Source organism: Gallus gallus, chromosome 1 (genome assembly GCF_016699485.2).
Source record: "Gallus gallus isolate bGalGal1 chromosome 1, bGalGal1.mat.broiler.GRCg7b, whole genome shotgun sequence".
NCBI classification, from domain to species: Eukaryota; Metazoa; Chordata; class Aves; order Galliformes; family Phasianidae; genus Gallus; species Gallus gallus.
This window is the reverse complement of record NC_052532.1, coordinates 44,920,401-44,943,538: the sequence shown is the minus strand read 5'-3', so window position 1 is coordinate 44,943,538 and position 23,138 is coordinate 44,920,401. Positions and strand designations below refer to the sequence as shown.

At 49.7% G+C, this 23,138-nt stretch overlaps 1 protein-coding gene and 1 long non-coding RNA gene across 19 annotated transcripts; one reads left to right on the top strand and one right to left on the bottom strand.

The window, feature by feature from the left end:
- Positions 1-1,101: 1,101 nt before the first annotated feature.
- On the top strand, positions 1,102-19,016 carry LOC107052984. 15 transcript variants are annotated; one of them, XR_005862308.2, is made up of 4 exons: positions 1,102-1,363; positions 7,617-8,300; positions 8,805-14,895; positions 16,060-19,016. It is a non-coding gene; the product is annotated as an uncharacterized LOC107052984 (long non-coding RNA). The 15 variants fall into 15 exon arrangements; XR_006933796.1 differs by adding an exon at positions 7,309-7,382 and having other exon boundaries at positions 7,617-14,895; XR_005862306.2 differs by having other exon boundaries at positions 7,617-14,895.
- Positions 14,684-21,868, bottom strand: MRPL42 (mitochondrial ribosomal protein L42). 4 transcript variants are annotated; one of them, XM_004937627.5, is made up of 6 exons: positions 21,759-21,868; positions 20,544-20,705; positions 18,033-18,096; positions 16,995-17,079; positions 15,977-16,140; positions 14,684-14,797 (listed from the first exon to the last, which is right to left on the bottom strand). In XM_004937627.5, the coding sequence occupies exons 2-6, from the start codon at positions 20,623-20,625 to the stop codon at positions 14,752-14,754; spliced, it is 441 nt and encodes a 146-aa protein (XP_004937684.1). In that variant the 5' UTR covers positions 20,626-20,705; positions 21,759-21,868; the 3' UTR covers positions 14,684-14,751. The 4 variants fall into 4 exon arrangements, with proteins under 4 accessions (XP_004937684.1, XP_046768505.1, XP_416141.3 ...); XM_046912549.1 differs by having other exon boundaries at positions 20,544-20,650; XM_416141.8 differs by having other exon boundaries at positions 21,763-21,868.
- Positions 21,869-23,138: the final 1,270 nt, after the last annotated feature.

Here is a 23,138-nt window from a genome sequence, read left to right as displayed (position 1 = left end):
GGGTCGGGGGCTCAGCGCCGCGCCGGGGGCATGGCCCCGGCCCCGCGGCCGCCGCCGCCTGCGAGCGGAGAGAAGCGCGGTTATAGCGGCGGCCCCGCGGGAGGCGCACCCGGCGCGGTTCCGCGCGGCGCTTCGGGACCGTCCCGCGTTCGTAGAGGGACCCGGGGAGAGCGGGTGCCGGTCCGGGCAGCGCCGAGGGGTCGAGTCGGGGGGGGCGGGGGGGGGGGGGGTCAGGGGGGGCACGCGGGGCTGCGCCCGGGGACGGCCTCGGGTTGAGGCGACGCCGCGCACGGTGAGACCTCGAGGAACGGGGCTGGGAGCGGCGCGGGGCAGCGCTCGGCTGCTCCCGAACACGCGAGTCGCGGCGCGCCGGGGGCGGGGACGAGGAGCTTTCCCCGCTCCATTAAATTCGGATATCGGGAAAGAAAAATCGCCTTCCCGCCCGGCCGGCTGCGGGGACGGGGAAACCGCGAGCGGCCGCCGCGCCGCTGTCACCTCGCGGCCGAACCGGGGCCGGGCGGTGCCGGCGGGGAGGGGGCGGCGGGCGGCGGGGGCTGCGGGGCAGAGCGCGGTGAATCCCTCCCGCCGCGCGGCCCGCGGCGGAGCTCCGAAACTTTCCCCGGAGCCAACTTCGCGGCGCCCGGCGCTCGCAGGTGTCGCGGGGCCGCGGGCGCAGGTGGGGAACCTCGGGAAGGTGACGCGAAGGGGACGCGAAGGGGACGGCGCGGTCGCGAGTCCCCCCCCCCCTCCCCGCGCCCGCTGTCGAGGAACGCGCGGTCCCGCGGCGGGCGCTCGGGGTCGGCACTCACCCGGGCTCGGCGGGACGGGGTCGCCCTCGGGCGGGGCGCGGCGCTCGCTCGGCTCCCGGCGGCGTCAGGGGGCCGGCGGCATGGCGGGGCGCGGCGGTGCGGGCGGTGCGGGCGCACGGCGGAGCGCGCTCCCTCCCGCAGCCGGACGGACACAGACAGAGAGGCGGGCGGCTGCCGCCGCGAGAGGAGGAGGAGGAGGAGGAGGAGGTGGAGGAGGAGGAGGAGGAGGAGGAGGAGGAAGAGGAGGAGGATCGCGCTCCGGGGGAAGCACCCCCCGCCCGCCCCCTTCCCCGGGAGCGGGCAGGAGCGAGCGCTCCGCGCGCCTTTGATGAGGAGGCGCGGGCATCCTCCCCCCGCCCGGCTCCATACAAAGGCCGCTTTCCAGGAACTTTCCAGGAACCGCATCATGTGACAGCACCCGCTCCGAGCCGCACCGCTCCCGGGCCGCGCCGCTCCGCCGCACCTCCGCGCAACCCCCTCGCCGCCGCACGGACCGCCGCCCCGCGCCGCCCCGCACGGACGGCGCCGGAGCCTCGAGGCCGCCGCCGCCGCAGGTCAGCGCCCGCCGGGGAGGGAGGGGGGGGGGACGGGCAGCGGGAGCTCCGCGGCCGCGGCACCTGAGAGCGAGTGGGGGGGCGCGGCCTCGGGGCAGGGAGCGCCCGGAGGGGGGCGAGGGGGGCGGCGGGGGGGGGGAGGGGGGGCGGTGCGGGCGCGGTGCCGCGGAGCGGCCGCGCGGTGAGGGGTGCGGGGGGGTCTGACGGGGAAACAAAGGGGAACAAAGCGACGGCGGCCGCGGCTGTGCCGGGCTCTTCCCTGGCGAAGGGTGGGGATCGCCCTCAAATTAACGGCGGTGTTGGGAAGGAGGTGGTTTTCGGGTCTGAAAGCGGAAGGGATCGGGGTTGCGTTGCGCCGTTCGGTTTGCTGCAGGCCGGTATCAATCACAGCAAAATCAGCTCTAAAAATCGTGTGTGTGGCGGGGGGGGGGGGGGGGGGGGGAGATGCGGAGGACCCTTTGTCGGCGGAACGCGGCGCAGATCGGTGCGGGGCGGCGCGGAGGGCCGCGGCCCGGACGGCCCCGTCGGTGTGCGGGGCCTCCGCCGTGCCCCGTGCGGGGCCCGCGCCGTCCCCGCGCCGAGAACGGAGCTCCGGCAGCGCCGGGACCGGGGGGAGCCGCTCCGAGCGGTTCTGGAGTTTTAAACGCGGTTCTGCGGGGTGCGAGCGAGGAGCGTTGGGGTTAATCATTCCCACTTAAAAAAAAAGAAAGAAAGAAAGAAAGAAAGAAAATTAGCCACAAGCGGCGCGTTTGGTAATTAAAGCGATTCGCGTGAAAGAATAATGTTTGTTAAGCGAGGTGGTCGGCGCGGCTCCGCGTGTGTGCGGTGTGCGGCCACTTCGCTCCTTGGGCTTTTCGGAAAGGCGGCCGTACGCGCTGCACGCGGAGCGACGGTCCCCCGTCGGTCCCCCGCCTCGGCCGCGCTCCGTGCCGTGCCCCGGGGGTGGGCGAGGGGGGCAGCAGCAGGAGGGGGGGGGGGGGGGCACTTATTCCCAGCTCACTCCTTCACATCGGCTTCGCTACGTCCAGAAAACGACACTTAAAACAACAAAAAAGGAACTCTTCTTCGTTTTTCTCCCTCAAATAATTCCCCGTATGCAGACACGGAGCTTTTGCTCGCGAACCTATTGTTCGGCTACGAGCTACAGTTTGCAGTGATCTGTATTTGGCGACGATAGCTATTCTGTTGCGATATCTGTGTCGTTACAGAGCTGCGGTCGGGGCTCTCCCCTCACCGTTCGGGAGCTCCCCGTGGGGCGGTGCATCCCGAGCCGGGGCTGCGCCGCGCCGCTTTGCCGCACTTCCGTCCCCCCGCGTTATTTGTCGGTGGCATTTCTGGGAGGACCGCTCTCTCGGCGCTCCCTCCGCTGCCGCCGCCGCTCCGTCGGCCGCTCGGAGCGACCCGAGTTACGGGACCGTTCCCGGAGAGCGGAGGGGAGCGCCGCGAATTCACGCGCCGGGGGTGGAACGGCAACGGCGGAACGCGACGAACGGGCGTTACTACCGGCTCCGGCCGTTGTTACGGGAAAAGCTGCGATAAAACTCCGGCGGGGGCTTTTCTCGACGGGGTCCCGCTCAACTTTTCCCGAGAAGTCGACGTCGTTTAAAAGAGGCGCTGAAGGTCTGAGGCGGCGACGGGACCGCGGCGTTCCGTCGCGGAGCGGAGCGGTGCGGGGCCGCTCGGGGGGACCCCCCGGGAGGGGCGGGGGTCCGGTGGGACCTCGGGCTCCGCTCCTCGCAGCCCCCCCACCCCCATCCTGCCTCGGGGTGAGGCTCCCTCCCGGTCACAGGGAAGAGAAAACCATTCGGTGGTGGAAGAAAAGGCGATTAAATTAAATTACTTTGGGGATTACGGGCCACATGCGGTGTATTAAAGTGCTTTAAGCTACTTTGTAGCTTCTTTGGCATTAGGGCGTTTAATACGGGCTCGGTCGGTCTGCCCGGGAGCTTTGCTGGACGAGAAGGAGCGGGGTGGGAGGGAGACGGGACGCAGGGGAAAAGGAGACGGGAGCAGCACAGGGAGCTCGGGTCTGAGAGCTTTGCTTTGCTCCATGTAGACCAGATCCGGCTTTAATTCGCCGTGCTATAAACAATAATTTTTCTAATCGGGGCCACCGATACGAAAGGAGAACGCCCGTCTGTAGGCAGGGATCTGAAATGGGTAATGCCGCCCGGGCAGCGTGCTTTGTATGTTGCCCATGGGGCGCGGGGACAGCCGCTGCCAGCGCCCGGCGTGCAGTGCCCGGCCGGGACGAGGGCACAAACGTCGGAGGTTTGAGGCTGAGGAAGGAGAAAACCGATTCCTTTCCCAGATCCTTCCCCCCGGGAGTGAGCGCTTCGGTCGGGCAGCGCTTCGGCCGTAGGCAGATGTGTGAGACGGAGGTTCGGATCCGCAGGGAGAGCGGCAGCAGCGTGGGGAGCTCCTGGAATCACGGAGCGTGTGTCGCATTTCTCACTCGGTTCGGGATGTACCCAGAGAGAAGGGGGGGGGGGGGAGAACGACGAGACGAGGGGATTCCTCGCTTGTTTTTCCTTAAGGCAAATATCTGTTCCGTGGTCGAGGGAAGAGGCGGCAGCGTTTTTGCAGTGGTGCGAAGTGTGCCTGTTGCTAGAAATGCTTCTCACTTTGTTCCTGAAAAGTGTGCCAGATGCACTGGTGTGCTCGCGTTGCTTTATTTATGTAATGCGACGGGGGGGGGGGGGGGGGGGGGGGGTGTTGGGTGTGCTCTGTCCCTCGTGCAGCCGATTTGGCTAAATTTGCTGTGCTGGACTGCAAGGGCTACGTGCTCCTTTATCCCACTGGCAGAACGGAGGGGCCTCTCCTTGCTGCTGCATCCCTGCTCCTCGGGGATGCTGCTCGGAAAGCCCATCGCCCACGGCGTGCCCTGTGTTCAGCTCAACCCCAGTTAGCCAAAGGGCTGGCGGCTTTGCGTCCCACGCTGAGGGATGAACCGTGTGCTGCTGGGCTCATCCGGGTTGCAGCAGGAGCTCCCTGCTCTGCTACAGCCCAGGCACAGGGATGGGAGCATGGAGCCCTCGCTGCGAGCAGATGAGTGTGAGTTAATGGGGTACAGCCCACGGGCAGGGTCAGGTTTGCTTCTGCCACAAAGAGTTCCTAAGACATAATAAATAGAGCCGAGAGAAAACAAACCTTTCCCTAAGTGGGACCGCGCTGCTCTGCCCAGCTGCCCGAGGAACTGAATGTTTTGATGAAATCCATGATGATGTATACAGAACAATTTTACTCTTAACCAGCTGCCACCTTCTTTCCTGCCGTGCTGATCTATTCGGACCCAAACACTTTCTCTTCCTTAAGAGCATAGATTTGCTCGAGGAGAATCACCGAAAACAGGGTGAATAATTCCTATGAATCAGCGCCATCCTGAGAGAAAGCAGCACTCGTAATCGGAAAGCAAAGCGTCCGGAGGCAGCGCTGGGAGGGCTGCAGTGCTGTCCTGCTGGCTTCCCCTCGAAGGGCTGCTCAGCCCCCCTGCCCTCTCCATAGGCACAGCACGAGGCAGACACACAGCTCGGCCCCCGGGAAGGGGCGTCGGGACCCTTTGCCCCCTCCTCTGTAGAAACTGCTGGTGGCGCACAGAGGCCTCTGCCGCACCGGGTGAGGTTCTCACCACTCTCAGGAGCTTTAATTAGAGCCGCGCTGCACGCACTGCTTTCATAGCTTCTCCTGTTTATTATTTATGATTTAAAGCACAGACGAAACAACGGGAGAATATATTTTTTGGCTTCGCTTGCTAAGGAAAAACGGCGCGTGGTGGCACGGGGCAATAAACATTACAAATAAATAAGTAAGAGGATTTCCACGGCAGTGCCCACCTGGTGCCGGGTGGGGTTGCATTGCGCGCAGAGCCCCATCTGCTGGGTCAGTGCCATCCCATGGGGGTGCCGCGTCCCTGCCTGGGGTGGGGGAAACACCGCCCAGAGGTACGAGGGGTTTACGGGCAGATGCTGATGCTCCGACGACGTTTTCTTCCCTGTTAGTCCTCCCTTTCGTCAGCACGGCGGAAAAAGAGACCGCTGCGAGCCCCACGTTGACGGCGGTCATTTAAACCGCTGCTGGGAGGGCGCGATGGACTGCAGCGTTCGGGCTGCAGCGCGCGGCGCCGCGGCTGTGCCGTTTGTTGAGCTTATTTCCCGGCCGAGAGGCGCGCGCCCGGCCGCACACCTCCGGCTCTGCTGCTCACAGCGGCGCTCTTTGAAGTTCGGGTGTTCGTCGGCGCGCGCATCCCCGGCTCTGCTTCCTAAAGCCCACCGAGACGGCGGCCGGGAGGAGTGCTGCGCAGCGCTGCGTTCTCCTCCCGGCCGCCGCCGGGAGCAACGCGGCCGCTCCGAGCGAGGAGCGCGGGACGGGACGGGAACGGTGCCTGAGCTGTGAGGGGCAGCCCGGGCTGTGCGGCTGCCTTCCCCCTGCGGGCAGGCGGCGATCCGGGGTGCTCTGCGCTCTCGGTAGGGGCAGCCCAGAAACCGAGAGGGAAAATTCAAATAGGTGAGGCTGTGGATGTGTTTGACGGAGAGGGTTCGGAGCGCAAAGTGAAACGGGGATGCAGCAGAAATTGGGTTACGTGGCTCTGAGTAAGTGCTCTCCCGTCAGAGCGGGATTTATTTCACATCGCTGCTCTAGTTCTCGGCCTGAGGGTGTTTAACTCACCCGGAGCTGTTTGGCCTCCAGGATGGATTCCTGCAATTACGTGTTTATGATTGCGAGCGCTGCCTGGGAAGCAGCAGGAGGATATCATTTGGGGAGTGCTGGGAGGCACGGAGGGAGCTGGAGAGCCTTCTCCTGGGCTTCAGCCACTGCTACACTTCGGAGGGAGGCTGCAGCGCACTCCGGGCCTGACGTGCTGCTGCACTTAGCAGCTTGAATAACAGGGCGTCAGATAGGTATTACTGCATCGCCGTGACTTTAAACTCCTTCCTCGTAGTGACAACGTGCAGCTCGGGGCTGTGCGCGGTGCTCACCTCAGGCGTGTTTTCAGACCGCTCACAGCAGGCAGTGAACACGGCCTGCCCGAGGTCCCGTGGCTGCGGGCCTGCAGGGCTGGGCACGGCCTCCCACGGCCCCACACGTCTCACAACCTCAGTGACCTGCCCAGCGCCTGCCTGCTGCCCCACGGATGCTCGGGACGCCTCGGTCGCACACTGTGGTGCACAGCGTGGGGATGCCCGGCTGTGGGAGCCCCGGCTGGGACCAGCCATGACCGAGGCCGGACCGCGGGCATCTATCGCAGCCATCTGCCTGCAGCCCCACGCCAGATGTGGCTCGAAGTCCTCAGATGCCCTCTGCTGCCACGGACCAGAATTAACAGATGGCTCCGTGTAACCGGGTTTAGATTTGCTGAAGTTTGCTATTATCTCCGCTTTTGTAAATGGATGGGGGCGGGGAAATAATATCTGGGATTATTACAAAACAGGCAGAGCTTTTCAAAAAGTGTTAAGTCTGGGGCTGGGTCCCTTCTGACTCTGAATGCCATTGTCCCACATTTCAAAATGTTAACTCTATTTTTAGCTTTCTCTTCAGAGCTCCCTCCCCTGATAGCTTATCCCTCTCGGTATGAGTTTGGCCCAGCGAGCCGCCCAGGGCACAGCACACTTTGCCCCAGCATTTTGAGCTCCATTGTGTCTGATGGAACCAACTCTGGTGCTGTGGCCGGGCTCTGCTCAGGGCAGGCACTGAGGGACGCATTCAGCTGCCCGATGTCCCTCTGCGTCACACAGGCCAGCATGCAGGGGTCTGTGTCTGAAATGGGATGGGTGGCACCGATGTCCCACACACATGCCTGTGTCAGGGCAGGTCTGTGTGCAGGGATACACACAGCAGGCCTGGAACACAACAGATCCTGGAGGGGATCCCTTGGCAAGCTCCGGGAATTGAGCAGCTTTGCCGTGCCTGAGCTTTTGCTGTGCCTGAACTTTTGCTGTTTCTCACAGCAGTTCCTATGAGGAAAAGCCAACCGAGCCTCCCCACTTAAGCTCCCAGTTGGTTCCTAATGGAGGAGACCAGAGTAGGTTGTGTCCCCTCTCTGTACAGTGCCAAAGCCACCTCATGTCCTGGGGCCAGCTGCTCACTGGGATGGGATGGGATGGGATGGGATGGGATGGGATGGGATGGGATGGGATGGGATGGGATGGGATGAGCTTCCCCAGCCATCCTCCATTTTTAGCCACACAGTTCTATGCTGCTTGCACTGTTCTAAAGCTTGCTTTCTTTTCTTTCTTCTTTTTTATTTCTCTTCTAGAACATAATCTTGAATTTACAGAAGTCCGTGGCAAAATCTGGTTGTGAATGGGGGCTTTGTTCTGCGAGACTATTTCTGAAGACTCCTGGCTCTCTGTCTGCCTTTGTGTACAAGGCTGACACACGGGCCCATCCACCCGCGCTGTGCCCAGCAGCACACCCTCTCTTTCCAGCTGCCCTCTTGCAGGGATGCACACAGCTCTCCGGTGGGTGGGCTGTATCCCATCACCGTGGCAAACCTGTGGGGCTGTGATAGTTTATAAAACCTGACAGCATGGTCCATTGCATGTACTTTTTCTAAATCCATATTTTTCCAATTTTTTTTTCCTGTAGTGGCAAGTTTTTTTTCTGTCCATCTGGGAGCAGAATCCTGTGCTCAGCGTATGTAAATAACAGCTGTTTCCACTCAATTGCATTTATGTACTTAACACTTCAAAATAGACTTTTTTCTAGAAGTTTCACAATCTAGTCACCATCCGTGCTTAGACTGAGGTACTGGGGGAGAGATTAATGAAACCCCTCCGGAGTGGCTGACAAAAGTATACAGCTGTAGCTCTGGAATCCCTGCACAGGATGGATCGCTGATGCTGACGGCCGTGCTTCAATGCACTGTGAAGGCAACTTCACTCCTTAGGCACCCTCAGCTCTGGCTTCTGGGGCTGCTAAGGGGGTAGCAGGATGCCAGGTGAGGAGAGGAGCTGTGCTGAACTGGTAGTGCCTTCCTAGCAAAGTTAATTTGTCATGCAGAGCAGCTGAACAGGGGAAACAATGGCAAGTTATTTACAGGGAAAAGCTCATCTGCCAGTGTCGCAGATTTTTGAATGCATTAACCTATTGCATTCTGAGAAGAAAGGCAGCTCTTTAATGCTCTGGTATGTCTTTTGTTGTAATGCCACTAGCTCTGAAATGAAAATACAGCCTTTTGGTTTTAAAATGCCTCGATGAAGACTTCAAGAAATTAATGTCCAATTATTTTTTTTTTGTCCAGAAGCCTCATTATTTTCTCAAATGCCTCAACCTGAGCTATTTCATTAGAGTTTTGGATCCTCTGAAGGCTGAGGATTACAGAACATTGATATTTAGTTACCCATTCATTCAATTTACTGCAATGCAGGCCGCTGAAAGAGTTGTTTGTTCCTAAATCCAGGCTGTTTCTTATGTCACTGTCTTTTTTATTTTGCTTATCCAGAAGAAAAATACTTTGATGTTTACTGCCGTCTCAACTGGAACACCTGTGAACCAGGCAGGACCATGCTGAGGACTCAAGCTGTGAGGAGAGCGCAATAACGGTGTGGGAGCTGTTGCTCTCACACATTCCGATGTGCCTGTGCCAGAGTGTTTATAGGAGAAGCAAAGAGGACCTGAGCTCGGGTTGTCTGTGAGAACAGCCACCTGCTCCCACAGGGCATGTCTGTATTTCTGGATAAGAACATTCCTGATGCCAGGAGGACCGGCTTACAGCCTTGCCAACATGGTTCCCCCTAGGGCTCCTCCTGCTTTCCCACCCCGCAGTGCTCCCCAGACTCTGGTGCCCTGCGGGTCCAATGTGGAATGATGCCTTTTTGTGTCTCTTTCAGTTCAGAGTGCCTGAAATGAGGTGAAACCGCTCTGCAGCCTCCAAGAATGGTGCTTCCCTAGTGTGAATGGGAGGTACATGTGTGTTTTGGAGCATGCTAATGTCTGAGGGTGTGCGGCCATCTTGGGTTGCTCTGGGCAGAGGCACAACAAGGCCCGGCCTCTGGCGCAGGCCCTGCACTGCTAGGGGGGCCAGCTGGGAGAGGGCTGAGGGGAACATGGTGAGGCAGTGTGGGCACTCAGCAGCCCCAAGCTTGAGCTTGGTGACCATGCTCAGAGGGGCCAGCCTGTCGGCCTGCTGATGGGCCCAGCTGGCCGGGCACAACCAGCACTCTGCAGGTGGTGTGCTTCACTCTTAGGAAAGCACAGGGATTCTCAGGGGTCATTTCCTCATGTCACAAGTTAAAGCCTGAGCAGTGTTGAAGCAAAACAGTCAGAAGTTTGAGGGCCAGGACCAGCCAAGCAGCGTGGGGGTACTCACCACTGTTGCCTGCCTCAGGGTTGCCCACACCCTCCCTCCTTCACAGGCTGTGCCCCAGCCATGGTCACCGTGCCACCTTTCAGCCACAACAGTGGCTTCATTGGGCTCATTTCAAGTCTTTTTCTTCTTAAACAATATACAATATAATCTAATAATATACAATATAAACAATACAGCTGTATAAAGTCAATGAATTGTAACCCACATGGTCAATGTGACGCATGGAGTGTTTGTTGCAGTAGGTTTGAACATACAAATACACACTCTAGAAAGAGAAGTGTTAGGCCATTTTTCTTATTCTCCCTGTTATGGCGAACACTTGGCACTGTGTGTGCCCTCCTTCTCAATCAGAAATCCTTTCTCTTAATCAGTTCCTAAAATCCATAGAACTCGTTGCCACCCTCGGTTTCTCCATCACTAAATACAAGATTTTAACTGCATAAAAAATAGGATGGGAGCGAGGCAGTTTGACAAAGATGTAAGGTACTCATGGAAAACAACAAGCGAATCCTGACCTAAAAGTGGGGACGTGGTTTAGTGATGCAATATTGGTGGTAGCGGGATGGTTGGACTGGATGGTCTGGGAGGTCTTTTCTGACCTTGGTGATTCTATGACTCTAAGTCAGGATTAAAAAATACAGAATAACCAAAAAATTAAGAGGGAATGTGAACTTTTAGATTACCATAAACTAATGTAAACAAACAGTTAGACCTTCCTCCCTGGAATTACTTTATTGACTGGAAGCCTCAGAGCACCTTAATGAAAGCAGAAGCAGAAGAGAAAGTCCGCAGCACAGCCATTTTGTTATTTGTCATGTTCGTCTTCTGTAGCTACCTGGAGGTAACAGATAGAACCGTGGGCTCATCAGAAGAGGGACTACAGAGATGCATAAAATAAGCAACTCTTGTTTATTCGGAATAAATAAAATGAAAGAAAAAAAATTAAGAGCTTCGCTACTAACTTTTAATATTTTTAGTATTTAGATGATTAAACAAAAGGAGGTGAGAGATTAAAATCCTATGCACAGTCGTTAAGCATGTGCATTACTGCATACAGAGAACAAAAACCAGGAAGTTAGAAAGCTGTTGCAGTGAAGGCAAAACACATTGCTTCATTTGCTCAGCAAGAGAAAACTGCTTAGTCTTTAAAATATTTTGCTGACTTTCTCATCTCCTCATTCAGGACTTCTGTATATGGACTACATGCTACTAAAGGTTAGCAGGAACAGCAAAAAAAAAAGGTTTCACCTTTAAGCAGAGTACTTCTGTATTTCTGTCTCTGCTCTCAAACTGTTGCCCTGCCCTGCCCTCCCAACTCAACCAACCAAAAAATAATTCCCAAACACAATAAAACTACTTTTATTTGCTATGATATGGGCATCTAAATCTCCACCGCCCTTCAAAGAAGAGAGAGAAGCACCTCCAGAAAACAATGTGTGGCTTATTCTAGGTATTTTTTTTTTAAATGGGATTTACTGCCTCATTGAGGTACTTTGTATGTGTGTCCATTGACTATACAGTGAGTCTACGACAGTTAACTCAGGTTTAGATGTCTAATTAGTAGTTGTCCCAATGTTAAGAAACAAGTCTAGCTCTTATAAATTGTACGTACACAATTAGTCTGAACTTTATTCTAGTGAAAAGTGGGCTCTGAGTCAATTTATTCTCCAGTAGTATTGAAGTGAAACACACGTCCTCCATAACAGAAGAGGGATGCAGCCTGCACAGTCTATGTCTGCTTGACCATATAACCTTGTACTGTTTTTCAGGATGGAATGAGCATGTGGGCAATTGTAACAACGCACCACGAAAACTGGAATAACTGAGAAAGGCAGCGTCGACATCAAACATAAATTACTATTATGATACATTATAAAGCTGCAGCAGAGATGTAGTGGTGGCACAGCAGAAGCTGGAGATGTCAGGTGAAATCCAGGCCCTCCCAACAGCCAGCTTTTCCATGGGGCTGAATAGCTGCATAGGGCTGGGGGGATGGGGTGGCTCACCACTCCCTCCATTCTTGTCTCGAGGAACTGGAGCATACAGACACGAAACTCGAAACTCGTCAAATGGGCACATTTGGCAGTGCTGTACTACTGACTCAATTTTTCAAAGCCACAAGGGTTGGGTGCTTTTTGCTGTTGTTTAGTAAGTATGAAGAAAGATACATCTCTGATAGACTAGAAAAGTCAAACAGTTCAAAGCAAACAAGAAAGTGCTAGAAAAGAACCTTTGACCCTTTGAATCCAAGCACTTTCAGACCTTCCAGGAAATAGCTTATTCTTCAGTACTTGCAAATTTAATTAAACAACAGCTGGTGCATGTCGCTCATAGTGTTAAGTCCCACGATTCAGCTATATGATCTACGGCTTCGGACAAACCCAGTAGAGCCACTGTGCAAGATTGCCTCCCGGTGGTGGTACCACGAACCTGCAGAATGACAGAATTTGCACACAGAAAAGGCAAAAAACCCATTCCAAAAGAAGGCTTCCTTTTTGAATTCAGGTCTAGGTAGAGTAAGGGAAAAATTTCAGTGAGGTTTTAATGGCTTGAATTGAGGACAAACCTTTTGATATGTGACTGAAGCAGAGCTTCTAGTGGAATAGCACTAACAAGGAAAGCTCAGAGAGACTTTCAGTACAACATTAAAATAAGTTAAAAATCAGCAAGATGTACTCAATTGCACACTGTCCGCACCAATGAGCCTCCTGAAGTCTGAAACAATACCTATTAAGCACAAGGCAGATGGCTGAGTGCCATAACTTGGATACAAAAACACTACAGCAGATTTCCCATTCTACCAATTCTACGTAACCCAAATTTTCAGTTACAAAGTTAGCACAAGTGAAAAAAAAGACAACAGAAAGCCCCAAACTGCCTTTCAAATTGATTGTTCTTTTAGGCAAAAGCAGGAAAAGACTCCAGCAGATGGATTTCCAATTCCAATTCTTCAAGTAAAGAGAAACACACAGTTAAAGACAGCTTTATGTAGCTGTTCAAGATGATGAAAGCCAAGAGGACAGCTTGAAATTACTGTGGGAATAGGAGTTTAGTTGGGTCACGCTTCAGATGACCCAGACGAAAGATTTAGTATAAGAAAACAGAAATATTGGCAGCGCAGTGCAGGGAAAGATTTTAAAACACCCATTTTATGGATTAACATAACAACAAATTGGCAGAGGGTACGCGCAGTGAGCGCGTCTCAGACTCGCTCAGTTCCCAGTAACTGCTCAGAAGAGGAAGCACTTTAAATCAGCTAGCAGTCCCACACATAGCAGATGTGTAGTCCTCCAAATACCTGAGGAGTGTTCAAAAACACGAGGGAGAAAATGAGAAATGTAACAACATTTCTGCAGTGACTGCGGGTGATAAATTGTCAGGTTTGACAGGCAAGAACAGACAAATGTAGTAATACTGTGCTAACAAAAGGCTTCTGCAGAAGAAAGTGTCTTAACAGCATTATGCAGGCATAAGCAAGAATGTGTTTGTGGGGGGGATAAAAACTTGAAAGCTGAACCCAAGAAAGAACATCTTTTCTTAAATCGGAATGAAATCAGGCAGGGACAAATTAGGTCTCAGCTTCCCAAAAAGAATGGTGGTTCAGTTTTACATGGTGGATTGTAACAAAGGGGTGAGCGTGAGATGTAACCTTCTCACATACGGACCTGTGTCAGTAACAGTAACGCCATAAACCCATGCACATACTAACATTTGCTATGCCACCAATTACTAAAAACCCTTCAAAAATGTGATACTGTAAGCAGAGGAATAATTACTTTTGTTCAACTGAATGTGCAGAGTAAGCAGATGTCCTTCCCATGAACACAACAAACATTCCTTCATGACAGTATGTTGTCATGTGAGCAACGCATTGTGTCACACAAAGCCAGAATCTCTGTGCCGATGTAGGATTACACACGGCATCAGATTAACATAGAAGCATAGCAGAGAGGAGCAGAACTATTCCATGCTATCCCAGAACAAATCATTTTGGGCTAACTGGTATTACATGTTAAAAGTAACAGCCAAATACTTAAGACTAGCTTGACGCATCTGACATTAACTTCACACAATGAAAGCACTCAAGGAAAACAAGTTATTAAGAATTCTAGAAAAAAGCAGGTGTACTTCACACTACAATGTGTGAATTAGAGACTTTACACAGTACTCATCTTCTAGCAAAACACATGGATAACACAAGCAGGCAAAATGACACTAGATGAATGCAAGAAACAAGTACCTTCCTGTCTTATCCAAGTTGCCTTGGAAAGAAAGTGTGATGACAGTATTTTATTAGCAGAAATATTTAAGCACTGCAAGGTGCTGAAGCTATGAAGCAGATTAAAACCACGTTTCTTGAATTTAAAGCATTTGAAGGACCAGTCCTTTCCCCTTGGTAAGCTGGAAAGAGTAAGTATCTTCACTGAATCATTACTGGGCTAAAGCAAGGAACTATTCCTCCCCTGAGCTACACCTGTTTAATTTATATACAAACATACACAGCATCCTCACCGAACAATAGTTAGGGTGAATTTAAAATTAAAAACAACAAAACCATACACAAATATCTCAAATATTTGGGAATACCGAATGATTAAAGGGCGAGGGATGCCCTGGAAGCTGAAGTTTAACCAAGTTGCCCAGCTTCCAGTATAAGAAAAGAGCCTTAAATTCTTTAAACCTCAGTATTCAAAGCTCATCTGCACTTCAAGTATTAGATTTCTAAAATAAGAAACCACAGCACGTCCAGTTCTTGAACTCCCACTCTGAAATACTGCTTCTATGCACTCACTTTACGATAAGCCTCTGACCTACTTTAATCAGAGCACTCCATCATCTGTTACATGCAGATCTGAGACCGGCACATTCTCTGACCCTCCGCACACAGTATTCTTCAGAGCCCTCACGTCATCAGTGCACTTCTGTTGTTTCCCTATTATCAACTAAATGAAATGGGAAAAGTCAAATTTAGTTAAGCATGGTTTCGTTAAAACACACATGCAGAACTGATAAACGTTTCTGTATTTTATTTCAAATAAAGGTCAATGACAACGTGCTCACGAGCAACAAGTCATCTTAATCATCTGTCTTTAGGAGGATTAGGATTCTTCCGTCTTCTCTGATACCTAGGAGATAAAAAAAAGCTGCTGTGAACGCAAGTTTTGGAAAAATCTTTGATTTTCCTGACCTTCTTCCCTCCAGAAGCAGTTTGGAGACTACACACGTAAGCAAAATATAAGACAACACAAGCACAGTTTATGACCATTCATTAGATGTCATCCCCGTTGTTCATGAAGTTACATAACACTACTCATTTCTGCTGCTACATCTGCTACAAGCACACAATAATCCATTCAGCTGTAGAACTGATTAGATACAAAGGCTGCTGTTTACTCTTAATCCTTTGTGTGAGGTTAACTTTATTATACAGTCAGGGCTTCCTCTGACCAAAATGATTGCTGCAGAGCAATCAGGGGTACAAGAAGGAGTTATGTCAGACTGTACTTTAAATAGTGTCATACTCTACAGCCAAATAATTAAAAAAAAAAAAGTCTTCACAACAAAGAAAGATAAATTGTGTCCCTGCTGTCTTAATTAGCCACCCTTAAGCAAGGCAGATACAGTACGATACTCATTAAGTGACAACTACCCGCTGGCCATAGGGAGCTCCACTATTTCATTCTCTTCGCTTGTTCTCAAAACATAATCATTAAAAAGGTTTGCTGTGTATCAAGTTTCCAGAGCTATAAAATTAGCAACTACCATAACATGTGAAAACACAGACTGGAGAAGAGTTGCATAAACTACGCTGCTATTTGTTTCCAGTGGTGTACCTGAACACAGAGTCTCTCTTTAAGCTCAGTCACGTACGTTTGTATCTCTTCTCCTTGTAGCATTCTGAAGTACACCAAGGTACACTTTTCATCATTTCAAATGAATAACTTCTACTTTTTAAGTCTGAGAATTATATGGTTTCAAGCTGTATTTGGCTACGTCCATTGAGAGGGTGATCTCACTTATGCAGTTTTAGGAAATCACCTGGACCAGCAGCTAAGGACACAGCAGGAGGAATTTCTCCTCCATGGTATTTTACCAGCCAAGTTGCAAAGGCAATGGAAGGGGCACAATTTAAAAAAATAAATAATGCACAGTCTTCCATTTACACGACACTGCATTTAAAACTGTCTGTAGTAGCCCACGTGCCAGGAGTATTTCAGAGGATGAGTTTGGATAAATTACAATCATTCTTGTGTTTCTCTTTATGCCCAAAAGGAATAAACATTGAAAAAAAAAAGAAAACTTACTGTCCCATAGGGTACCATCGATGTTTTGTAGTGTAAAACATTTTGCTGAGCTCTTCAATTGTAAGACCTCTATCATTCTTCAGCTTTTCTTCATTCAATCTGGATTTCAAAACTTGATCAAGAGTTTCCTCTTTGTTATTCACTGGATCTGGTCGTGGCACGGGCTATGAAAAACAGCAGCGTAAGTATTTTCTTTCCTCCTCTTTGAGGAAAAACAAAAAGTCAAACTGCATTGATAACATTACTGTTTACTCTTCAAAGCTGAGAAGAAAAGAACTAAAAAGAGAAAGCATCATAAAAGGCTCCCTCCCTTCTCAATCAAAACCACATCACTGTGGGGAGGATTTCTAGAAGCACCCCATTACCCCGGCTGCTACAGCTGATGACTGTGTCCCACTGTCATTACTACTGCTGAGCTCTCACCCTTACAATTCACTAAGCTGAATCATAAGCATCAATTTACTAACACAAAATACTCATATTATTGCTATGTATACATTTATTCATAGTGATGATCACCATTTAATCGTATTAAGTTTTTGTTTAAGTTTTTATTGATTTTTTTTTCCTGTGTGGTTTATGAACTCACAGAGTTGAATGGAATTTAAAGCCTGAGTTTAAAATAAGAGCACCTCTTCATGTCCCCCATACACTGCTACATCTGAACACAGGAGGATGTATGAGTTATCACCTGGACTTCAAACATCTCTGAGGAGCATGCTCTTAGACAACCACTAGTTTTCTCTGTAGTGCACAACCATTTCAGTACCTCATTTAATTCACTTCGAGTAATGCTGTAATAACCTGAGCGTTTATTTGCCTGCAGCTTTCTCTCACTTCAGCTAAAAGTCCTCCATACAGCAGCAGCTATATTCATCACTCACCTCACAGATGTGCTGCTCATGTAAGGAACTGTACCTCTGTATTTCAAATGGCAAGGAAAAACCAACAGTTGTCCTAAAGGCTCAGAACTACTTATGCTTTTACACGACTAAGCAGAGCGTACAGTTGGACGTACTTTTGTGTGCTCGTATGGAATCTCAAGTGAAGGGTGGTAGCAGACAATTGTCTTCGAATCTGATGTCAAGGCAAGTTCCACTTTGCTATGAAAATAAAAAGGGACATTCTTACAATCCCTTACAATTTTCAGTAATGCTCAGTGACTGAGCAGCTCAATTCCCAAAGAAAACCTGATTTCACCCTCTATTTATGAATTCTTCAGAAATCTATAAAATAAAACCTGAAAAAATAAGGCTCACAAGTACTTGATCTGAACTTCTTTCTTCTTCCCAGCTATCTCGTGTTTCTTTCTTTCTTTTTTATGGAAGAGAACAGAGGGTTAAAATGGAGATCTACAGACAGCTGGAAATACGGTTTGGAAAAGTCTTTAAGACACCGAGGAATGACATTAAAAGTAACAGCAGATCATGCACGTCAGTGATATGTAGGACAACGTGACCGTATAAGAAGTGTGGCACCAATAAGAGAAAGAATAGGAAATAAAGCCCCAGGGTTCCAACCTTTATATTTAACAAATGCTGGTAAGCATAATAAACAAGAGGTTCTATTGACAAGTTCCTTGAGGGAGTACAGCTTTCTCACCTTATTTCCCTACTAACTGCTGTGACACATTAGCTTCCAAAATACTTCTGCAGTGCAGATGTTGCATTTCTCATTATGCTTTTATCGTCTTTTCCAGTTTCTACTGAAGTTTGCCACGCAGCAGCACAACATTACCAGGGCTTTGTCTTAACAATAAGCATCGGTGAAAATGAGTGCTCTTTCTTTTGCTCTTCCACAGTTAAAGATGCGGTGGTACTGGGGTCATCATCATGTTTAGAATGAGTCATGCATGATTTTTTATTATGCTCATTTTTGAAACGTTAGCTTCACAATCATTATGACTGGAAACAGTACTTCACTTTAAATTATTATACACCTATATCCAAAAGTGGAAGAGAGTGTGTTTGATACCATCAGATGACAACTTGATGGCAGAGCCAGTAACCTGCAATATACATCGCATGAGAAGGCCACGCAAAGCACGTTAACATACCAGTTGTAGTCTTCAGGGAGCACCGAGTATGTTGATTTATGACAAGCATGACATACAGCTCCAACTGCGAGGGAAAAAAAAATACAAACAAATATGAAGTACTGTCTAAATAGAAGCTTACTTTATCATGAAGATTCCTAGTGCTATCAAAAATGCAGTATTTACGTAGCCATGTCCTACTTTTATATTTCCATTGTACTGTATTCCTAAGAAAAAAAACATAGCATGAACAAAACACAAATGTCACTGCTATATCTCTCTAAATACATTAGCAAAATAGATGTGTTTTGAGATCATATAGCACTGAAAGGGCAAAGAACATTATCATATGATCTACAGGGAAGATTATCTGATTTTTTTCTTTAATTCATAGCAACATTCCCTGTTAAACTGAATTTGTACTTTGCCAAAGGGTGGTATATATGCTATGCAAAACTACAACGCCTTGCCTGCTCTACCACTACAGAACTCAATTCCTTCCACAGGTTCCTGTTACTCCAAAGAAAGCAATCACAAGTGAAATCAGGAGCTCGGGTGGACCTAGGGTTTGAACATATAGGGGTTAAATAAGCTAGCTTTGAAAACTAAGGAAGGAGAATGACACCTCAACATTTCATGGTCAGTTGTGCAAACACAAAGAAAGGAACAATACAAAATGAATGGCTTTGACCAGTTTGAATGCACCATAAAAAGGTCAGACTGAGGAAGACGTCGAGCCTCTGCGAGGAAGACTTCTGACTTCATCCCCACGACCACCAGAGGGAAACCCCTACTACGGACAACTCATGTGCCAGGGAAGGGGCAGCATGTAAACGAATTCCCAGGAGGATAATGAATAAGTAGATGGGTTCCAAGAATTCTGCTGAACGTGTATGGACTTGGCTTACAAATTTGTAGAGTTTTTGCTTGCTGGTGCACAAGTTTGGTGCAGTCATCCCCTTGCACCCGGCCGGCCGAATAAACCATACCTGCTTTATAACCTAACCGGGTTATATAGAGTTTGATTCCGCACATCACAAGAGTTACAAGCAGTAAAGGCCACCAGCACACTGGACTATACTAGCAAACAGACCAAGGGAAGAGATTCTCCTCCTGTGCTCAGCACTCACTAGATTACATCTAGATACCACGGCCACTTTGGGCCCCTTCAATAAAAGTAAAATGGAATAAATGCTGTGAATGCCCACCACAATGGCTATACATTGCAACATCTGCCCTGTGAGGAGAGACTGAAGGACCAAGGCTGTTTTAGCCTTAAGCCACAGCCCTGGAGAGACCTAACAACAGATCCCAGAGGTCATAAAGCTTCCAGTGACTGAGCAGAGGGAGCCAGGCTGCTTAGAGCACTAGAGGACAAAAAACACTGAAAGTGAAACAAGAGAAGCTCTGACTTGACAGAGAAAGCTTTTCCCCTTGAAGATAACCAGAGAACAGGGCTCAGGGAGGTTTGTGCTGTCTTCCACCTTGGCAGATTTTAAAGGCCCAGTAGGACAAAGCCCTGAGCATCCTGGTGACAACACATAGCTAAGCCTAATTTGAGCAGGTTTGGCTAGAAACCGCCTGAGGACCCCTCCCAAATGAACCTTCCCATGATTCCATTGCCCTTTTTTATCAGTACATAAGGTGGTAAACAGCAACACTCCTTTTTATAGGAACTGTACCATAGGCGTTTTGCTTTCTACAACCCATAAACGGTATTCTTGGCAGCCCAAAATGGATGGGGAGAGGCATTCAGTGCAGCAAAGTTGGGAAGATTCAAGGAACCACGGGGAAGCTTTTCTGTAGGTGTTCTCCTTTCAGAAGTACTTTCATGTGTTAAATTCTAAAATTTAAAGACAAATTTATCTAGAAATGGAAATACATGTTAGATTTTCAAATTGTACACTTATATTTGATTAGCATTATCATGCTTCAGTTTTCCCCAAATAAGCTCATCTTTAGTTATAAAGATGTCAAATTCTGGTACAATATCAGTGCAAATTGTTTGCATTTCTTCCTTCTCCATGTCCACTACCTCCCAAATTTAACACGCCCATTTTATTTCCTCAGTTCTTGAGGACTCCATCTTTCTATTGACCATCTAAAACACGGGCAAAAAATTAATATTGCCTGTTTTTACTTTTTGCTTATGATTTTTACAATGCTTATGATTTTACCACAGCCTTTTCTCAGCACTGTTGGCAAGTCTGAAAAATTAACAATTAAATCTTCAAGTACAACTCTACTAACAGTTGGAAAGGTGTTATTTACAAGCTATTTAATAAATTAGAAGAGTGTCATGTGAGCCCCGGAAAGAGCTAATCAAGACACCCTTTCATAATTAAACAGAGAAAGCAATGTTAGACTTGATTCCCTTCGAACAACAATTCACCTCCATGTTTCTACTGACGTGAGTTGGAACTAGATGTGATCTTTAAAGTCCCTTTCAGCCTCAGCCATTCTACGGAGCGTAAGGAAGAGGCTCGCAAAGAATAAATGTTAATACAGGGTTTCAATTCCATCATCACTTACTTCGTAGCGGGACTCGCTTATAGGCAGCTACTGAACGCATCCAGAGACAGCTGGGCCACACAGCCCTAAGTGACGTTGCCATGCTGATAGCAGATAGAAAACCAGTCCTGGACAAGATGGAAGTGAAACAGACACGGTATCTTTTTGGTTCCAGAACACCCTCTGAAAGAGACCAGTTTCATAATTGTTTGGGTACGGAGATAGACAAATTAGTTTCCTATCTTAAGAACAGATAGCGTTCCTTTCACAACATACACAAGCCTGCTCCAAAAGTAATGCCTCCTATTTTATTACATCAGCCCATAGTATCAGAAGTAGATGCTGATGGCGTGGCAGTACAGGTTGAACCTTCCCATCACCCTTCTGTTACATTTTATTGCTGTGTGACAAATGGCAGCAGAGGGGCAGCGTGACAGAATGGTGTCTGACGTGGAAGTGCATATGAAGCAAAGGTGAATCACTGAATGCCTTCATGGGAAAAAAACTGCACTCACCGACACTCATTAATGTTTGCGGAATGTTGATGGAGACCAAACAGTAGATGTGAGCACAGTGAGGAGGCGGGTGATGCATTTCAGCAGTGGTGACAGAGACATGAAAGCCAAGCCACACTCTGGATAGCCACGCAGATTTTTACAAGTGTGGGTATGCAGGTTTTTATTCATTGTTAGCAGAAATGCACTGCTAATGGGGGTGATTATGTTGTGGCAGCTAAGAATCTGCTCTATCAAATCTCATTGAAACCGTTGTAGTTTCCATAGAAAAAGGTTAGGAAGCATTACTTTCAGAGCGATTCTTAAGTAACCCTTGTTGGAGTTAACAAACTGCCTGGATGCAAAACATAACTGGAGATGGTATAACGACACACTCATTAACAGAAAAGAAAAGAATCATTCAGCGCTTCAGAACTCCCCCACAGCGTGCGGTCGGCAGCCCCATCTCGCTTCTCACCCGCCTACCCACCAGGAGTGCCGCTGCCACACGGCCCCACGCGCCGCTGGTGCCCCCCTCTGGCCGCTGCTGGGGAAGAGCCGGGACACTGCTAGAGGGCCCCTCGCACACAGCCAGGGACACCGAGCCGAATCAGACAAAGAACGTCTATATACATACGTACTTATCTATAAAAAGTATTTATCTGAAAGAAAATCAGCCCCTAATCCACCACGGCAAGCAAGAGCGCCCGTTATAAAAGCCGACCCGCAGACCACTGCATACCAACCGAACACTTTAATCCCTCAGCACGCAGACCCAGCCGGGGGGTCAAACGCTGCGTCAATAAAAACACCCTCCGTCTTCAGCAGTGAACACGGCGCTCTTCCGCTTCCGGCGCTTTCTGCTTCCGGCTCCGTTCTGCATCCGGTGTACTTCCGCTTCCGGTGCACGCCCCGCGGCCCGCCGGGAGGTGCAGTTCGGTCGTTCCTCTGGTGCTTTCGGCTCTCTTCGGCTTGTTTCGTCCTTCCTGATCTCTCGCCGCGGCGTAGAAGTTTCGTGCAGCCACCGGCGGAAGCCTCCCCGTTTCAGCAGCATCTCTCTTTGTCCTGCAGTTGCAGGGCAGGTGGTGACACCGACAGCTTCCCAAAGTCCAGCAGGAGCGTAGCCAAGAGCTGAGCATTCCCACCGATCGTTCCCAGTAGCAGCGGCAAACATTTAGTTTCAGATGTTTTCCATGACAGTGGAAGATGGAAGACATCCATTCTGGGCCTTTGTGGAGCACTGCAGTAAGCCGCAGAGGTGGCAGAGAGGTGACTTAGAATCACAGAGGTTGCAGAAGGCCACTAAGATCATCCAGTCCCCATCCTCACCATGCCCGCTGCCCACGTCCCTCAGTGCCATAGCTACACGTTTCTTGAAAACCTCCAGAGATGGTGACTCCACCACCTCCCTGAGCAGCCCGTGCCAATGCAGCACCACGCTTTATGTGCTGCTTGGAGATGCAACCAAGAAGAAAGCTGTATTTCCACTGCAAGGCTCCCTCACGCTCTCCTCATCACTCCCATCAAGATTCTGTGCACAGCTTCTGTTCTGTGCTCAAGCACTGAACAGAAGCAATGCAGCTCAATGTATCTCCTGTGCCAGCTTGTTGTTCCCACAAGGAAGCTGTTGTGCCGGGATGAGTTCAGCCTTTGGGGCTGAGTACAAGCAAGAGAGTGTTTGTACTGACAGACAAAGAAAACATGTTGAGGATTTTAAGCTCAAGGATGGTGTTGACAACAATAAATGATTATAAACTGCCTGAAACAATTGTGATCTGGAAATGAAAAGAAAGAATTTCAACTGTTTAAGAAATAACTTCTGGAAAATCTTGTCTGTAGATGCAGTGGAGACAAACTGATCTACTTCAAACTGCATCTTGCCAAGTTTATGAGCAGGTTGTGACCAGGGGACAACTTCTCAGGATTCCTACTAGGATTTTGCAGGTGGTGCAGGTGGTGCTGTATGGTGTGCCTCCACTGTTGGCTAATTCCACCCATCATTTATAAGTACATCACTTCTTACAGCAACAAAGCTGTCACTTTCTGCCACCTTCATCTGACTGGCAGACTGTCCCATTTCGACAAACATCAACTCAGATTTAGCTAGCCAAGTTACCTTGCC

Bases quoted from the DNA above. Each gene is read 5' to 3' on its own strand.
- MRPL42 (XM_004937627.5), bottom strand. From the start codon at position 20,625: ATGGCAACGTCACTTAGGGCTGTGTGGCCCAGCTGTCTCTGGATGCGT. The intron at 18,097-20,543 runs GTAAGTGATGAT...TTTCCCTCGCAG, and splicing joins TAAGCGAGTCCCGCTACGAA to TTGGAGCTGTATGTCATGCT. The intron at 17,080-18,032 runs GTATGTTAACGT...TTATTTTCATAG, and splicing joins CTCCCTGAAGACTACAACTG to CAAAGTGGAACTTGCCTTGA.